The sequence below is a fragment of the Periplaneta americana genome, chromosome 16 (assembly GCF_040183065.1).
Source record: "Periplaneta americana isolate PAMFEO1 chromosome 16, P.americana_PAMFEO1_priV1, whole genome shotgun sequence".
Taxonomy (NCBI): domain Eukaryota; kingdom Metazoa; phylum Arthropoda; class Insecta; order Blattodea; family Blattidae; genus Periplaneta; species Periplaneta americana.
Window position 1 is genome coordinate 58569139 of NC_091132.1, and position 18916 is coordinate 58588054.

At 35.9% G+C, this 18916-nt stretch overlaps 1 protein-coding gene across 1 annotated transcript in view; it reads left to right on the forward strand.

Annotated features, from left to right (window-relative positions):
* The first annotated feature begins 853 nt into the window (after positions 1-853).
* The window catches only part of LOC138716340 (long-chain-fatty-acid--CoA ligase 5), a 245667-nt gene continuing 227604 nt past the window's right edge, over positions 854-18916 (forward strand). Inside the window, exon 1 of the mRNA XM_069849314.1 lies at positions 854-1212. Coding sequence (XP_069705415.1) covers positions 1194-1212 — 19 coding nt within the window. The 5' untranslated portion in view covers positions 854-1193. The remainder of the gene's footprint in view (positions 1213-18916) is intronic.

The following is an 18916-nucleotide window of genomic DNA, read 5'->3' on the forward strand; positions in this document are numbered from 1 at the left end:
GAAGTCAAAGATAACCAAGATGTTAATGTTTATTTAAAGTATAAAAACTCATTGAGATTAGCAGGCAACGGGGCTTGAAATCTGAACATCCAGATCCTTAACTTAGCACGCAATTCCTCCAGTATCATTATATAACGTAAGACAGTTCTTACTTTCAAACAAGGGTATGTCGAATACTACACGACTATCGACTTTATGCATTAACTCGATATGTTTAATTTACCACATGAATAGTTACATTATTGTGGCGACGAAAATATCGATTGAGATTGTTACAGTCATGTTCTGACAGAAAATGTGGTAGCCACATAACACTAGGACTCCAGTTTAATCCTACACTTTCTGTTCTATAGCCACGCCGATGAGTGATGATTGATACAGTAGGCAATAGGCTCTAACAACAACAATGTATTTGCGTTGGAGATTTAGAACTTTAGATCATTTTGTCTTGAAGTTGTGTGTTTCGTTTTATCATAGCAGTTTAAGAGACTGTGTGTCATCTTGAGTGAAGTGAAAGTTGGAGATTCCCTTATCTCTTGTGAACTAGCTTTCAATAGCTTTGAGTAAACATCTGTATACTGTATGTGTGTGTAATGCTCAGAGACTCTAGTTCAAATGAATAAATTATTATAATCTTTGAGAACTCGTGGAACAGCCTCGCCAATCTGCTGAAGCTTTGTTTCTAATAATTTTCAACATGTAGTAAAGATTCGAGTATGTGTTGCAATATTCTGCTATGAACTGTACACCGGCAAGCTGCTCGGACTGTACTCTGCCAGTGTGGTACTATCGATTCGCCACTCTTCGTCTCACTCTGTTATGTTCTCTTCCACTTCCACATTGCCACACCGACTCGCGGACTTACCCCGATATTCCGGGTCTGTCAGCCTCCACCTTGCGCAGTGACGTCACCGAGACGCACCACTCTCGCGGACCAATAGCAGGTCGTTAGTCGGTTCCAGGGGGTGTACTGTAAGGTCAGGAACATTCGTGTGTGGTGTTGTGTGTGAGTGCGTAAGAATGAAGTGCTGCTTCTTTGGAAGTTACTGAAGAAAACCGTGATCTCATTGTTATTGTGTTTTGAAATTTTAAAGAGTATATATAGGATCGTTATTTAGTTTGTATGGATACATAAGTACAGCAGTTTCGTCTTTCGATTTTAAATATTCCATGGTGCTCAATTGGTTGTCAACATGAATGTTACGAGATTTGGTGAGTATTTATTAGCATTTGGTGTATGACATTTAAACAAGTAAAAAACCATTAATAAGTACTGTATTTATTTCTCATATTGGAAAGCTTTCGCTGTTATGACAGATTCCATTTAGATTTCATTTATTGAAAAAAAAAAAAAAAAAGTCAGTAGGATTACTATAATTTCCGTAAGACACTCAGTGTCAATGTTTTTATTTTAAAAATATTATTTAAGTCTACTGACATATATCTTTAACACACAATTTTTTAGATTAATGGTACACTTGTTATATGCATATACATTCGGTAATGGAGACTGGAGATCAGAAATGGAAACTTCGAATCTGTATGAAGATGATTCAAACAGTAACAATATCTGCCCATTCAGGATTGTTTACGATTCAATATTGGTCATATTCGGAAAATGATTGTAGATGTAATAAAGGTTGATGTTAAGAATGGGAATATTTCAAGTACTGTATCACAACTATTCTGCAACTGTGATTTTCTGTACCGGTGCGTGGGTATTCTATATATATATATATATATATATATATATATATATATATATATATAATACTTTAGAATAAAGAGACCATATAGAGAGGCTGGTTAATTGAGAATATGTTGTTTTCGAACTGTTTCAATTGTTAAAAGCATCATTCTGAAGAATAAGTTTCGAGAATGGATTTTCTACCAAAATATTTGCCCTTTTTTTTAGAGGAATAAAATGGCAGTCCAAAATTTAAATTATACTTAATTCGTTTAAAACTTCAAAACAATAAGTGAAGTAGTCGAAATAATATAAATTCCAGAAATCATAACAACAAAATGTAATTTATTCCAGTATTACGTTGCGCTAGGCCTATTACACCTAACTATACGCAATACGTCCGATTCATTAATTAATTCATTCATAGTGTTCTGCCCAAAGGCAGGTCTTTCACTGCAAACCCAGCTTTCTCCAGTCTCTCCTATTTCCTGCCTTCCTCATTGTCTCCGTATATCTTAATGTTGTCTACCACTTGATATCTTCTTCTGTCCCGAACTCTTCTCCCGTTGTCCATTCCTTCTAGATACGTCCGATATATTCGGTTATTATTTTCATGATAAGTTATGTGTACGATGTTTTATAGAAGCTTATCTTTAGAGCATTTAGCCAAAAACGTCAAGCCACTTGATTCTTTGGGACAATACTTCATTTTATAACCCATGCGCTGATCCGTTCAATATTCATTCAATACTTCGATGTTATATAAACATTCGTGTGAAGGTTATGCAGCTACCTGAAAGCTATTCATCATGGGATGTAAATTGCTACAAAATTCATATAATTTGTAGAACTCGGTACTTCGACTAATTACAAAATTTCCCCTACTTCCGTTTCGTTCTATTACAGAGGGGGAGGGAATAGCTTGTCCAGGTGATTATTTTTCCTTTCAAATTCAGAGTGCCAATTTGCGTGACGTGTAAACGTCATCTGTCGCGACAGTGACGGGGGTATACATACTGTATGCTGTAATCATACTCCAAGTTGATATGCTTCATAATTGACACTGTCTGGCTTATAAAAGTCTTTATCCTATTTCTCGTAAATAGACGTAGGGCGAGTATGGGGTACATTGCCATTACTACTACAGAATTGATTTTGATTCTATAAAACGATTTTTATGAGATTTTTGGGAGCTGAAATTTTTTTAATTTCTTCATAATATAAAAGTAGTCTTCGATCTCTCTGGCTAATTATGTTCTGCGGAAATATATTTGTATTTATTTACGAAGGATCCCAAATTAAAAGCTATTGGACCATGTCTATAGGTAATAGGACTATTACTGATACATCTTATCTATTTCTGGTCAATATAGAATATCCACCGGCTACTGAACGAATATTGCACACTTTTGTCACTGCCAATGTGGCGCTATAAACCATTTTCAATATTTTTATCACAACCACAACACATTTCAATTTTTATTGTACTATATATATATATATATATATATATATATATATATATATCGAATTATTACTACATTAACACATTTAATATATCACAAAACATACACTGAACAAACTATATGTAATTATTATGAAAGTCGCCATATTTTCTTTCTGGAAGTACGATACACTTCCACTAGATGGCTTCCGACACAAACAGCAGGGCCGGCAATACATGGAAACGAAATTATACTAAATTTGAGGAATGTTACTACAGGTGTATAGTATTATGTGACAGGTTAGGTTAGGTTTTATTAGATTGTAGTATCATTACTATGTTGGAGACACTGAAACACACTGTTACATTAACAAAATATTGCCGTATTCTTCATTAACGCACAACGATTTTCGTATATAGGTATGGTACGTATTTAGGGTGGGTTGGATGAGTATATAGCTCTCCCAGTGATCACATCAATTTCTACTAATCAATACTATAAATTCAAGGCATTTTAAAGGTATTTTATCAAATTCCCATACTGGCTGGAACATAAGTAATATTCACTAGATATTTCAAAATAAATTGACGTAATTATTCACTTTAACGGCACCATGGGTTTACGTTTACCCTATTTGGTACATAATTAGTGGTAGCTAATCGTTGTAATTGTATTGCTTAGTGATTTATCTTTCAACCGTGTATTTCCGTACATATTGCGAGTTAAAGGTTACGTTAGCTTAGATGAGGGGATAGCTAAGTGACATGAGGCAGAGGAATGCGACAAGGTTAGAGTGGACTAGATGAGGGGATAGTGGTGTAAGTGAAAGGAGGCCGAGGACTTTGTCACAGTTGTTGCTACTGTCTTCCCACATTTGGCCACAGTTGGTGCTGCTAAAGTAAACAAATACCCAAATGAGATCTTTTCATACCATTCTAAACGAAAAAGAGGTGTCAGATGACCAGAGGTTCAATAGACGGACCAGTTTTTCCAAGAGAATGGACCAGGCTGGAATTGGCCTAATTCATGATGACTATGATGATGATGTCTATTAAAATGTTTCGAAGAAACGTTACATGAAATTGTGCTACATCTTTAAAACCATGTAAGTTTTTCCACATATTGAATTGCAAGACTTTTAAAAGCCAGTGGATGAAGAATGGAGATTCTAAAAGTACCGTTTTCAAGCAGAAGAGACTTTGTCAAATGAGGAGTTCGTTGAAGGGGAGGTGAACAATGTACTGAGGAATTTCTACAAAAAACTTAGCACTTTTTCTGTTTATGAATGATACAATATTTAGTTACATTCAATAGGATATGTCTTACAATTCAAGATATAACATGAAGTAATATTGAGAACAATCTCTCCAACAGAATTCTAGCCTTCATAACATGGATAAATGTTCTTCTTTACATACAGAAAGTACGTATACGTACTTACTGTATGTAAAGAAGAACATATACATATACATATACTGACAAGGATCAAATCAAATTTTCCATGATGGAGGAAAGTATTCTTGTTTATCGTACCGTTTAACTTTATCGAACCAGGCACGAGTTCAAATCGGTAGAAATTTCTCATTGAATAAGTACCCTTTAATTTCTACAATTCATATCGTTCACCTATTCTAATTTTTCAGGAAATGTTACAGTATGTTGAAACAGTTATTTAAGGAACTGGAATGAATGATACGTATCGGAATAATAATGTGTAATAATAATAATAATAATAATAATAATAATAATAATAATAATAATAATAATAATAATAATAATAATAATAACAATAATAATAATAATAATTCTATTATAATATTAAGAATCTTATCATTAAAAGAACCTTATACTCGTATTTTAGGAGATCTTTTACAGCTTCAAGCTAAATAAAGTTATGATATGAAAATATTATAATTTCACCTAAAAACAAAATAATAACTCATCATCATCATTATGAGTATTTTAAATTATGAAAAAACTATGGTATTTTATTCAAAATACCTGTAGGTTAAACTTCTTTCATTGCTCGTAAAAAAAAGAAAGAAAAAAAGGCATCTACTCCCTTCTTCAGGCGAACAAAAGGATAAGAAGACAGTGTAAAGCCCTGTATTTTAGTGTCCATAATTAAAACATCAAACGGAATCTTAAAATCCTGAAATGTAAAGTATAATGAGAAACATTGAGTCCATTGAGTTGTTCATAGTGATAAGAAAAATCAGTCTAATCAAATGAGGAGTATGAATAGGAATATATTTGTATGTGCAGTGATAGATTGGAGAGTTTTTGTTATCAAACGCTTTGAATAGTAGGGCAATCGATTCGTGATGAAAGTATGAGATAGCATTGAAATATTCACCTGTTTCACCTCACACTGGGATTGTGACATGAAACAATTCATAACAGTTGTCTCGTCTCTTCGAGAGCTCAGGTCAAATATTTCAATTCTACAAAAATAGTAAACTGATTTGTGAAGTGAACGACAAAATGGTGATTTATTCCACTGCTAGTAAATCAAAGTCGCGTCGTTTCGAAGGTTGGATCTACTCTCTTCTTCTTACTTATGGCTTTTAAGGAACCCGGAGGTTCATTGCCACCCTCACATAAGCCCACCATCGGTTCCTGTCCTGAGCAAGTTTAATCCAGTCCCTACCATCATATCAGTCTACTATATACAGTCACGAAGCTTGAGTTTTGAGGGTGCTAGAAACAATAGACTGTGCCGGTACTATTTTGCATTGCCTGTAATGAGGCGATATTAGCGATCCTAGTGGTGAGCAGCTATCTAATGTTTGCATATTTACTACGTATTGAGCTTCGTGACTGTATATACTAGACTGTGATCATATCCCACCTCTCTCAAATCCATTTTAATATTATTCTTCCATCTACGTCTCGGCCTCCCCAAAGGTCTTTTCCGTCAGGTCTTCCAACTAACATTCTATATGCATTTCTAGATTAATCGATACGTTCTACATGCCCTACCCATCTCAAACGTCTGAAATTAATGTTCTTAATTATGTTAGGTGAAGAATGCAATGTGTGCAGTTCTGTGTTATGTAACTTTCTCCATTCTCCTGTAACTTCATTCCTCTTAGCCCGAAATATTTTCCGAAGCACCTTATTCTCAAACACCCTTAACCTCTGTTTCGCTCTCAAAGTGAGAGTCCAAGTTTCACAACCATACAGAACAACCGGTAATATAATTGTTTTCTAAATTCTAACTTTCAGATAAAAGCTTCTCAACTGAATAATAACAGGCATTTCCCATATTTATTCTGCGTTTAATTTCCCCTCAAGTGTCATTTATATTTGTTACTGTTGCTCCAAGATACTTTAATTTTTCCATCTTTCCAAAGGATAATTTTCCAATTTTTATATTTCCATTTCGTATTATGTTTTGGTCATGAGACATGATTATATACTTTATTTTTTTCGGGGCCAGAGGTTTATTTTGGGGTTTCGCAACAAGCTGTTTTTTACGGTGATGGGTTAGCCTTTCGCTGGAGGACCACCTCTTATCGGCTGTCTGCAACTGCTTATTCAATATATTCGCAATTACCCTCAATATCTGGAGGCCGTCTCCTTTATCTGCAACCTGAGGACGCGTCATGCCATGGTGATAAGGACCCACAATAGAAGGCTATTTAAAACATTAGCAAATGGAATTTTAAAATTCTAAAATTCAGAACGTAAGAAACATTTAAGGCCTAGTTCATTGCATCGTCCATAGTGACGGGATAAGTCAGTTGGATTAAATGAAGAGTATAAATAGGTATATATTCTTGTATGTATACATTAATAGCCTGACAACAATTGATTATTCGTAATGAAAATACGAGGGTCGACCTGCTACAGGAACCAGCGACAGAAATATCGACGCTATGAGTCAAATGGTTAAAGAAGGTAATCGAATCACCTACGTCGAGATTCGGGCATCTTTGCGTATAGGTGTGAATGCAATAGAAAATATTCTCCGTAATCATCTTGCTGTGAAGAAGCTGTGTGCTCGTTTGATTCCACATAATTTGACAGAAACTGAGAAACAAACACGTGTTGATTGGTTCACGTAAATGCTTAAGGAATTCAATCGGGGCCGATAAAATTCTGTTTGTGACATCTTAACAGGTGACGAAACATGGATTTCACTTTACGAGCCAGAAAATAAATGGCACTGGCGAAGATGGTTGCCTCATCCTGTCATCTGTGTTCCACTGGAGGATCGTCGTATCGTTATTAATAGTCTTGGAAGAAGTGCTTACAGAACAACATCGAAACCGTATCATCCTCCACTATGACAATGCATCTTCCCAAATTGCGAAACAGACAGCGGACTTTTTGGTCACTTCTAGTCACTTAATGACTCGTACACCCTACAGTCCTGATCTGGAATCATGCGACTTCTTCTTGTTTCCAACCTCAAGAAGAAAATGCGCGAATTGTCCTCGTACACCCTACAGTCCTGATCTGGAATCATGCGACTTCTTCTTGTTTCCAACCTCAAGAAGAAAATGCGCGAATTGTCCTCTAATACGGCTGAAGCTGCGATTGAAATCTTCAACTATCTGGAGTCTGAAGTGCCTCTAGAACGATGAATGAAGTGCTTTGATGACTGGGTTCCAAATAATGGACAGGTGTATAACATTTAAGGGAGGATATTTCCAAGAACCAATAAAGCCGAAAGCAGAAATAATTTGTTGCTATACATATCAGTTTGCAGAAAGATTCAGTGTGACTTACAGCGCATTGACATAATCATCTTTCATCAATTAAGCATAAAACGAGCGTTGAGTGACTTCTTTTCCTATTGCGGATATGCAGCTTCAGCCATCTTACATGTACCAACATAATTTACGAGACAATACGAACGTTTCACACTAGTTTGCAATATTCCAGCGGGATAGAAATTAGGCCATTTTCATACCTCAGGGAAGTGTGTAGAGGTAAGAAAATGGAGTTTTATGGCAGGTTAGTTAGTTTAGACTTTCATTATGTCTTACGTACTTATCTGTGACAGGTTAGGTTACGGTTGTTTATGGTTTTGTTATGCCTTGTATAGGCAAATCTGTGACAGGTTAGGTTAGTTTAGGATTTTAGTGACAGGTTAGGTTAGGTTAGTTTAGACTTTTATTATGTCTTACGTACATATCTGTGACAGATTAGGTTACGGTAGTTTAGGGGTTTGTTATGCCTTGTATAGGCAAATCTGGGACAGGTTAGGTTAGTTTAGGATTTTAGTGACAGGTTAGGTTAGGTTAGTTTAGGCTTTTATTATGCTTTGAATATACGAAACTATGACAGGTTAGGTTAGGATAGTTTAGGCTTTTGTTATGCCTTATATAGGCGAATCTGTGACAGGTTAGTTTAGGATTTTAGTGACAGATTAGATTAGGTTAGGTTAGTTTAGGCTTTTATTATCCCCGTCAAGATAAAGGTTAAAGCGATTGAGTGTGGCGCTCTTAAACAGGTAGTGATTTTTGTTTTCTATGTTGGCAGTTTAAGTGTGTCGGTGTCTATTCGAAAATCGGCGGAAGTCACTCAACGCTCTTTTCTCCATATTTTATTATATCCTGTTCTTTTCCGGAATATATTTTACCTCTTTCCGAACGTAATGTTACACGTTAAATTATTGTTACGAAGCACTAAGTCAGTTTTCATCGAAACTAACAATGCTGTATTATGTTCACTTACATAATTTAAGTCTCTTGGAATATTGTTAGTAATATTAATCTATTTTGAAAGCTATGTTTGTGATACATGGTACATACAAAGTTTTCGAGAGGTGTTCAATAAATTATAAATAAATATCAAGTAAAATGTTTGTTGTAGTGTGAAACTGAACTTATACTACTATATATAAGTAAAAAGAGGCTTTATATTTCTATCATAATGGTACCATTACTGCGGATGAAGACATTCAGTTGTTAAACGAGATTGAAAATAATGACAACGACTCAACATGAAGTTGATTGTTTTTTATGGTTTATAGAATTAAGATCAGTTACACGCATTCAACGTAAATTTATACTAGTGTATTGTAATTCTGCACCTAGTTTTAAGCCAATTAAGAAATCAGATAGATGTCTAAAAGAAACCAGCAGTGTTGCAAACAAAAAATCATTAGCAATATCAAAAACATATCTAATTCCAACGAAGCTCACATAAATAAATTCGAACGGCCTGTATACGAACTGCAGCTTCCTCGTTTCACCGTTCATACGTGCTTCACAAACGCTTACGTATGCGTATGTATAAACTCGAAATGTTAACATTTCATTAAATCAAATGACCTTGTGCTTAGAAAACGGTTTTGTGATGAAATGTTGCTTAAAATGTAGGTACGTATTGAGGTGGAAATTTCCTCAATTCTGTTTGCTTCACCGACGAGGCAACATTTCATCTAAATGATATTGAGTACTGAGAACAGATAAAACCGTAGAATCTGGAAAAACTAGCCGCCTCATCAAATAATCGAACACCGAAGAGATGGAGAAAAGTAAACATTTGGCGTGGCTTGATGAAGAACCATGTAATTGGGCCATTTTTCTTTCATGAAGTCATTATGACGTGTCATATGTATCTGGGCATGTTAACCGAGTATGTAGTAACTCAATTATCTGGCAATACGTGATTACAATAGGACGGAGCTCTAACTCGCATGCGGGCATTGTGGAAGGAATTCTTAATCGACCAATCGAGACAAATGAATTGGAAGTGGTGGATTCATAGCTTGGCCTCCAAGGTCGCCAGACTTAACACCTTTTGAACTTTTTTTCTTAGAGGATATGTGAAGGATATCGTCTTTCAAGACAGAATTCCAGACATTCCAACTCTACTAGCGGAATAATGGAGGAAATAGCTTGTCACCGAATTGATGTTCGCCAACGCATGGAACGAAATTAGAATATAGTTTCAATGTGTTTTGTGCAATTAATGGAGCACACATAAAAACTTACTAAGTATAAAAATGTATTTGTGTTACTTACCTGTAAGTAAAATTTCTGACTACAATTAATATTTTACTTGACATTTATTTTTCTTTTATTGGATACAATTTTCGGACATCTTGCCTTCCACGAATAGCACTGCAAAGGAGATAGTACAATATGGGCTATTTAACTAGGCTATAAGAGCCAACACTTTACCATCACTCGTTACGGAGGTATTGTGTTTACCATTAAGTGTTAATAACAACATCGCATGTCTAAGAAGCGAAAACAGAATCAACAACAATTACGTGGACGGGTGTGTAATAGTTCCTTGCTGGTACAGTAGTGAATAAAATTTACATACGTAAGTTTAACATATTAAATTTGTACTTTCCCTGTAATTTATTGCGTGGACAACGAGGTGTCTGCTTTGTTTGTGTAACGTTATAGAAGCTATTTCATAAAGTATATTGGACTCCTTAGAGACATTTAGGGCCGTATTCATAGACATTCTTAGCGCGGGCTTTCTGTGGATGATCAGCGAACTAACGTTTTTCGTATTCATAAACCAGTGTCAGCGATATGATACAATATGAATCCTGTTTAGCACGCTCGTAGCCCGGGCTAGCGAAAAGTCTATGAATAGCACCCGTAGAGTTACACTTTCAGACTAAAGCTTGATTAATGTCTTTTAACTTATTTATTTCTCTCATTCATTTTTCTCTAACTTTCCAAAGGTATGTTACTAAGAATTTTATTATCTGTTCATTTGTAATTCTTGATAGCGTATTGTGTACCTGCCGCCGCGAGAATGAATGTTGATACAGCCGAGCGCAACTAGAAGCTATGACCACACTGGTAGAAAAGGTGGGTGGGGTAGAAGAGATATGAAGGCAGTCGCTCTGAGGAGCTATAGTTCTGCAGGTCTGGTCTATACACTTCTAACACATCACATTATCGCTCGTACCCTAGAACATTGGTGAAAATAAATATAACTCATCCTCAGAGCCTACTGTAATTTTATAAAAAGCGATACCTATCGAAAAAAAGCAGTTGTGTATGTGGGTTAGTTAAAATTTTATTATTGTACTGTTTGATTATGTGTAAACTTGGTATTTTTTTAGTAGGAATTCTTTCAGTTCACTTTTACATACTTAGCACGTGTAATATGTAGTAGGGTAAAGGTTGGTAATATTGTGATAGTACTTTTTGAGAATTTATTACAATTTTATTGAGCGAGAGGAAGATCGGTTTTTTTTGCGTGAACGTATTGAGGGAATGTTTGTGGACAAGTTGCTGCACAAAACTTGTCCTTCTCTCGCTCAGTAAAATTGTAATAAATTCTCAAAAAGAACTATCACAATATTACCAACCCTATTCAAAGTGTCTCTTTATGTAAGAGTAGCGGAACAACCGCATCCAAACGTAGTACAGCACATGGAATGACATTTAATAAGAATAAAAAAGATATAATCAAAATTGCTTACAAATTTTTCTTACCGACGTTATTGTTTATGGATAAGAGTTCATTATATCCCCCAAAACAAGAGACTTCTGTTTTTCTCTTGCGAATGTTACGATAGAGATTTTATTACTCTTAAAAATCGTCGCATTTGGATTTGAATGGCCAATCTCGAGCAAGGCTCCGTCACCAGATATAAGCTCTGGATTGCTGTGCATAACAGCATTCCAAACAAGTAATCTCGCATTTAACAAGCCATGTTAACACGTTTAGCCCGTTGCGGAGCTGTCATCGTTACTTTCATTTCCCAAGATTCTCACTCCGCACATGCGCCCTGTTGTGTCGGAGTGTGTCGCAGTTGAAACTCCCCAGGTTAAAGACTAGTAATATTGCAGTGTGGCTAATATGAGCGTCGTTTCATTTCTAATTCAATTCACATAATTATTTTTATTTCACTCATACCACGGCCTTGCAATGTATGTGTTATCATAACAAATGGGTACCACAACGAAAAACGTTCTAAAATATGCAGAGCGGTACGAAGGACTTCCATGTTTGTAGTTGCAGCTTGTTATGTTGCATGCATGCATTTTTATTATTGTAATGCGTGCTCTTTTAATCAGATTATGCACACGGTTTTTGTTAAAATGGGTAAGAGGTAAATTCGTGAGACATTGAAAAGTAGTTCGAATTAATTGAGAAATGTTCCTAAATAATTTCAAGAGAAAAATTGTTCCGAGGCCGGTTATCGATCCCAGGCCTCTTCGTTTAGCGCACGAATGCTCTACCGACTGAACTAACCAGGAACTACACCCGACACCGTCCCAATTTTTCCCTTTATAACCACACAACTCAAATGGGTTGACAAGGCGTCAGAAAACCAACTTTGAGTGCACATCAACTGTGTGACTTGAATTGTGGTTTCCTGTTAACGTACCTACAATGACGTAGCCTATATATTATGCGAATCTGGCTTTCAGGTAAAGCTCCCGGTCCACACCTGTGGAGTAACGATTAGCGCGTCTGGCCGCGTAACCAGGTGGCTCGGGTTTGAATTCCCGCTCGGGACAAGTTACCTGGTTGAGGTTATTCCGGGGTTTTCCCTCAACCCAATGTGAGCAAATGCTGAATAACTTTCGGTGCTGGACCCCGGACTCATTTCACCGGCATTATCACGTTCATCTCATTCAGACGCTAAATAACCTAAGATGTTGATAAATCGTCGTAAAATAACCTACTAAAATAAAAAAAATTAAGCTCCCTGTGAAGCAAACTTGAATAAATTCAATCGGCTAAGGCGCTTGTTTGCCGATCCGAAGTTGCGCTCGGACGTGGGTTCGATTCCCGCTCTGAATGATTAGCGTACCTGTTTGGGTTTTTCTGAGGTTTTCCCCAACCTAAAACAAATCGCAGATAATATATGATGAATCCTCGGCATCATCTCGCCAAATACCATCTTGTTATCGCCAATTCCATCGACGCTAAATAACCTAGTAATTGATACAGCGTCGTTGAAGAATTAACTAAAAAAATAAGCGCTGGATCGAGCTTTCGTGGGAGAAGAAATTTTCCCATGAAATTTTAATAAAATGCCATAGGCATTCTTAGTTTATTCAGTTCAACTTTTGTTACGAATATTAACGTTGTATTGTTCCATTTAAAAAATGTATACATTCGTGATCAGGCCTGGCGGGCCCTGGCGGTGCCAAGGTACTATTTTTCGAGGTCGGGCGGCGCCAGGGCACTTTCCTGATTTTATAATTATCGTCAAATTTTACATTTATAAAAAGTTATATTTTATTCATATTCAGGCCTAAACAATTTCTTAGTGATATCTTCTCTGCAGACCTAACTAACAACCTCTTTTATGCAGTTTCGAACCCATGTATTTTCGTCTATATTCCATAAGGATTTCTGCAAAAATCATGATGACGACGATGACGATGATGATGACGGCGATGACGAATACAACTACTGCCGGTAGGCCTAATACCGAAATCCCAGAGCCAGGGCACTTTTCTGTTTAGGAATACACACTTTCCTACAACTCTTACAAATATCACATAAAAGGCAGCGAGATATTTAAGGTGTTAATGATTATACATATTAGGCGACTCACTCTGTCAATGTTGTTTTATTTGGAATTCTAGTAGGCCTATAATACATGCACAGATGTTCCCTATCTTAATAGCACCGAATGTCTGCTTAAATAAGGTTTTTTTTTCCGACTCGTCCATTAAAAAAGAACCCAAATCCATGGTCATTCATGTGCGTGGCTGTGTACATGCAAACTAATGCATAGCATATTTTCAGATAGAGGACGTAAATACACATTGTGTTTCAAAGACACATTATAACATCCTTTTCCTTTGTGCTTTAAGCTTAGCTCACGACAGAATGTTAGAATTTTTTTCTTTTCAAGTAATTTGCGTAGCATTAATGAAGCTACATTTGAGAGTCCTTGAACAGCATTTCGTAATAAGGTAATTTGACTCCTGTGGTGGGTGGTTCAGTGATCTAGATCAGGGATGTCAAAGCGCCTGTATTACTGCTCCTACGAGCAGTATGGGTACAAATCCAAGAAGGTTCACTTTTTAGCAAGATAAAGTACAATCATCGCTCTTAAAGACATGTTTTACTTGTTCTTGAGAGCACGCAATGCAGGCGCTTTGATATCCCTGATCTAGACTAGACCTTCGGCTTTTCACGCAGGTCCACACCTGTGGAGTAACGGTTAGCGCGTCTGGCCGCAAAACCAGGTGGCCCGGCTTCGATTCCCGATCGGGGCAAGTTACCTGGTGGAGGTTTTTTCCGGGGTTTTCCCTCAACCCAATATGAGCAAATGCTGGGTAACTTTCGGTGTTGGACCCCGGACTCATTTCACCGGCATTATCACTTTCATCTCATTCAGACGCTAAATAACCTAAGCTGTTGATAAAGCGTCGTAAAATAACCTACTAAAATAAAATAAAAACTCTATGTAAAAGAAAAGGTACTTTTATATTTTGTTATTTACGTTGTAAGCGGATGAATACTAAGACTATTACCAAGGTAGTCTGTTCTTGTAATATGCTGGCGCCATTTGAGCTTCTTCTCTAAACATGTGTTAGTATGGCTTCTGGATACTCAATGAGTGTGGTTACTAAACATAAGAGTGGAAAGAAATAGTGTTGAATGTATATGGTAAGTTCCAATTAATAAATTATAAAGTAACAGTTTCCTAAGAAAACCAATGCATAGTAGTGAGGTTAGGTCTACTTTGACGAGTAATGGGAAATGTTTGGTATGAAACAGAATGTACAGGAGTGAGCGGGATCACTTACTGAGAATCTCTGGCGCCAAACTCTGGCCAATGAATCCTCACTTTATTCATGTGCCATTGTTTACTGTAGGATTATTCTTACAACGAAACAATTATAGATAAACGTTACATGTCTGTGTAAACGTTAAAATTATAATTTCTTCGTTAATCCTATTTTACTAGTCACGGCAATTGAACAACTTACTAATACATTTCTATCACCACCCATGTATTAAATCTTCACTTAAAAAAGAAAAAAACTTTGTATAACCATTGATAAAATTGTGTATTGTCTACATTACACCTGTAAAAGAAGATACTGGAAAATATTCTGTAATCCTGATTCTAAAGAAAACAGAGTTTCTGAGTACAACTATCACTCATTCTGATGTTAAATTTTCGTTCTACCACAGTCCAGCGTATACAGTCACGAAGCTCAATACGTAGTAAATATGCATCCGTAGATAGTTGCTAACCACTAGGATCGCTAATATCGCCTCATTACAGACAATGCGAAATAGTACCGGCACAGTCTATTGTTTCTAGCACCCTCACAACTCAAGCTTCGTGACTATATGCTAGACTGTGGTTCTATTTCGCTCTCGTTCTCGCTCTCGCTCTCTCTTGGCGGAAAATGAATCTTGTTTGCAGTCACGATAAACGAATGATCGATCAAAATTATGTAAGTAACCACTTAAAAATTTTGCTGCGCTGTCTTGATGTTAAGTTTTCAATAAATCTATGGCGCGGTAATAAGGGCTTAAGCCAGAAATTGGTGGTTTTGAGTTATGATCTCAATGTGAATACAAACAATTTATTTTTTCAAATGGTATAGAAAGCATATATCTATTCTCTTCCATGATGATGTAGAGCTCATCATAATAATATTGATCTTCATTTCAAACTTTGCTTTTGCTCTAATGAAAACTTTCAATTTACGACATATCCTTTTTACCGCACATCATGGAAATAAGAGTGCAAGGTCATTCGAAGAGTTATTTATATAAGGACTTAACACTTGAAGGATCCACGGAAAGAATGTGCTAAGTCACTTTTCTTCAATTTTACGGGGAGCATTTCGTAACTTTAATACACTGATAACTTAAAACATTAGTTTACATCTCATTTAGTTTAAGTTATCATGTTACAATGCAGTTTTTTGCTATTCTGATTAACTAGAAAGATAATTCACTTTATGAGCTAGCAGATAGCACCAAAAAACAAAAATAAACAAAAAGTGACTTAGTTTGTTCTTTCCGTGGACCCTTCATTTGTGAGTACGATTTCAAGATTGTGTTTGTGTGTGAATATATCCGCATTGGTATCTCAGTTGGCAAAGCGTTGACTTACAATGACTGCGGACACGGGTTCAAATCCCGGCGATGTCGTAATTGTTGTGGACAAAGCCACAGACCTTGACGACTTTCTTGAAGTTCTCCCGTTTCCCTCTAAAATTCCTCCGTCACTCTCAGTTTCAATATTCATAATAATCATAATTATTTCAGTAGCATCTAACATAATGGTGCAGCTGGATGTAGTATTTTGACTGGCCCCTCTGATTACATCAGTCTGAGAAGACGTAGTACCACAGTCTACTATATACAGTCGCGAAGCTTGAGGTGTTTTTTTTGCAAATCTCGTGATAAAGCGCTCCAAGCGGTTAGCAACTAGAAACAATAGACTGTCCATGGTCGACTTCGGACTGTGTCGTATTTCTATCGAGTGCTAGCTCATTGCGTATTTCACATTGATGCTTGTGAAATGTTCGTTATTGGTTATAATATAATGAAAATGTTAATGGCTAAAATATAATAATTGGAATAATAATATGGGACAAGGAGGAGACTTTGTAGTGCTATAAATTGTAGCAACAATAAGAGAAAGAGGCCAGAGTTATCCTTTTTCCGATTTCCGAAAGATTCAGAAAGGTTCCTGGGTTTCCACAAGAATGCCGTGCAGAAACAAAACTGTTAATTTGAAGTTCTTTGTGACTGTTAGAATACATTATATCCTTAAATTTCACAATGAAATGTTTCAGTCTAACCGAAAGGACATTAGATACCTGTTAAAGTTCTGCCACTTAGGCTGCTAAATTTCCAGAGAAATAAAGGTTAGGTCTACTTTTTTTTTCAGAGGATATATTTTTAATTGTAGCTATTAATTTTGTTATTATTTTTATGTGTTATTTTACTAAAGACGTAGAAAAATTAAGTTTGTTTTTATGAAATTTATTGATCACGTTTTATTTTCAATTCTGGTGGGATTATTATTGCTTAGGCCTACTTTTTTTCTTCAAAGGATATGTTTTTAATTATAGCTGTTAATTTTGTTGTTATTTTTATTTGTTGCTTTACTAGAGACGTAGAAAAAGTCTGTTACAATAAAATTTATTGATCACGTTTTATTTCCAATTCTGGTGTGATTATTATTGCTTAACCTCATCCCACTTTTTTAACTACGTAAGCCTACACTACAAGTACCGGTACACGTAAGTTACTCCATTAATTCATATTTCCATTATTATTGTTGTAAAGAGAAATGCAAATTAATATTTATTGGTTTCATAGTTAATTATCGCTATAATCTTGAATGAGTGAAGCTATTGTAGTAAATTTCAGTTCGTTTTGCACAAACAAAAATTATATTAACTTATTTCTTGCAGGTATCTTCGAGTTTATGGTGGAATTTAATATACTTCATTAAAATAATAAATTAACTTTATGCATTTAATATTTCAATAATGGGGTGACAGGATTTTTTCTCGTTGCCAAACTTTCAGAACGGCCCCGAGGTTCACTCAGCCTCCTATAAAATTGAGTACCGGGTCTTTCCCGGGGGTAAAAGGCGGTCAGAGCGTGGTGCCGACCACACCACCTCATTCTAGTGCCGAGGTCATGGAAAGCATGGGGCTCTACCTCCATGCCCCCCAAGTGCCTTCATGGCAAATTACGGGGATACCTTTACCTTTACCTTTACCTTTAATATTTCAATAATGGAAGGAAGGTGTTAATTTTTCCAAAAGAACACGACAACGAAAGTATAACATATTTTGTCGGCTGCTAGGAGAGAGATCTGCAATGATGAGGTGATAGTAGCGATCCTAGTGGTGGGCAACTACCCATGTTTGCATTTTTACTACATATTAAGCTTCGCGACTGTATATAGTAGACTGTGGTAGTACGCTACTCGGGGGGAGAAAGACCTTATCGGACCTTGAGCCTACATGGTTGAATCGACAGATGGCGTCACTGGATCACGATATATACAAGAAAGCAACCAATCAGATTCCAATAACCATTCCCATATAGCTATAGAAGTGGTAAAACAATAAGTTTCCAGCTGCGTCCCTCCTTCACATAAAAAGGAACAAAGTCTTTGCAGAAAGTTCAAAGCCTACAGAATGAACCCATGGCAACTATACTTCTAACAACTTAATTTATTGAAATCATCTCTCGCTACATCAGCCGAAATTTCTAATTTCCTCATCTTAGAAATTTGCTATGGATAATGTGGTTACAGGAACTTAAATAAGCTAATCAAAGATGATTAGTTAATTTTTAGACTTCAGTCGAAGTATTCGATACTGATTCTATTTTAGTGAACATAATTAAATTAAATGAGCTCTTTATTCAAAGGCGAAATTTTGGTGGCCACATTAATTTCAATATCAATGTCTTTGAAGTTGGTAGTGGTATTCAATTTTTTTGCTATCGGACTCCCAAAATACTTTCTTTTTTTTACCTTCGTACCCCCAAACTGCATTGCAATTATATCGTCGTTTTTCCTGCAATAACTCTTATGTGCAAAATATAAAATTTTTCAGTAGGAAGAAAAACATTTATTCATCCTATGGCAGCCGTACATAGAAGACTGTGAATTCTTACATTTTCGAAACAAAGAAATATAATTACATATAGGAGATTTTATTTGCTATATCACTATTTAAGTTATTTAATATAGTAAAAATCTGAAAATCGATAAATTTGTCACATAGGAGTTATTGCAGGAACGACGACGATATAAGAAATAACAGAGTTTGATGATTATGCAAAATAAAGTACCGATTATTATTATTATTATTATTATTATTATTAT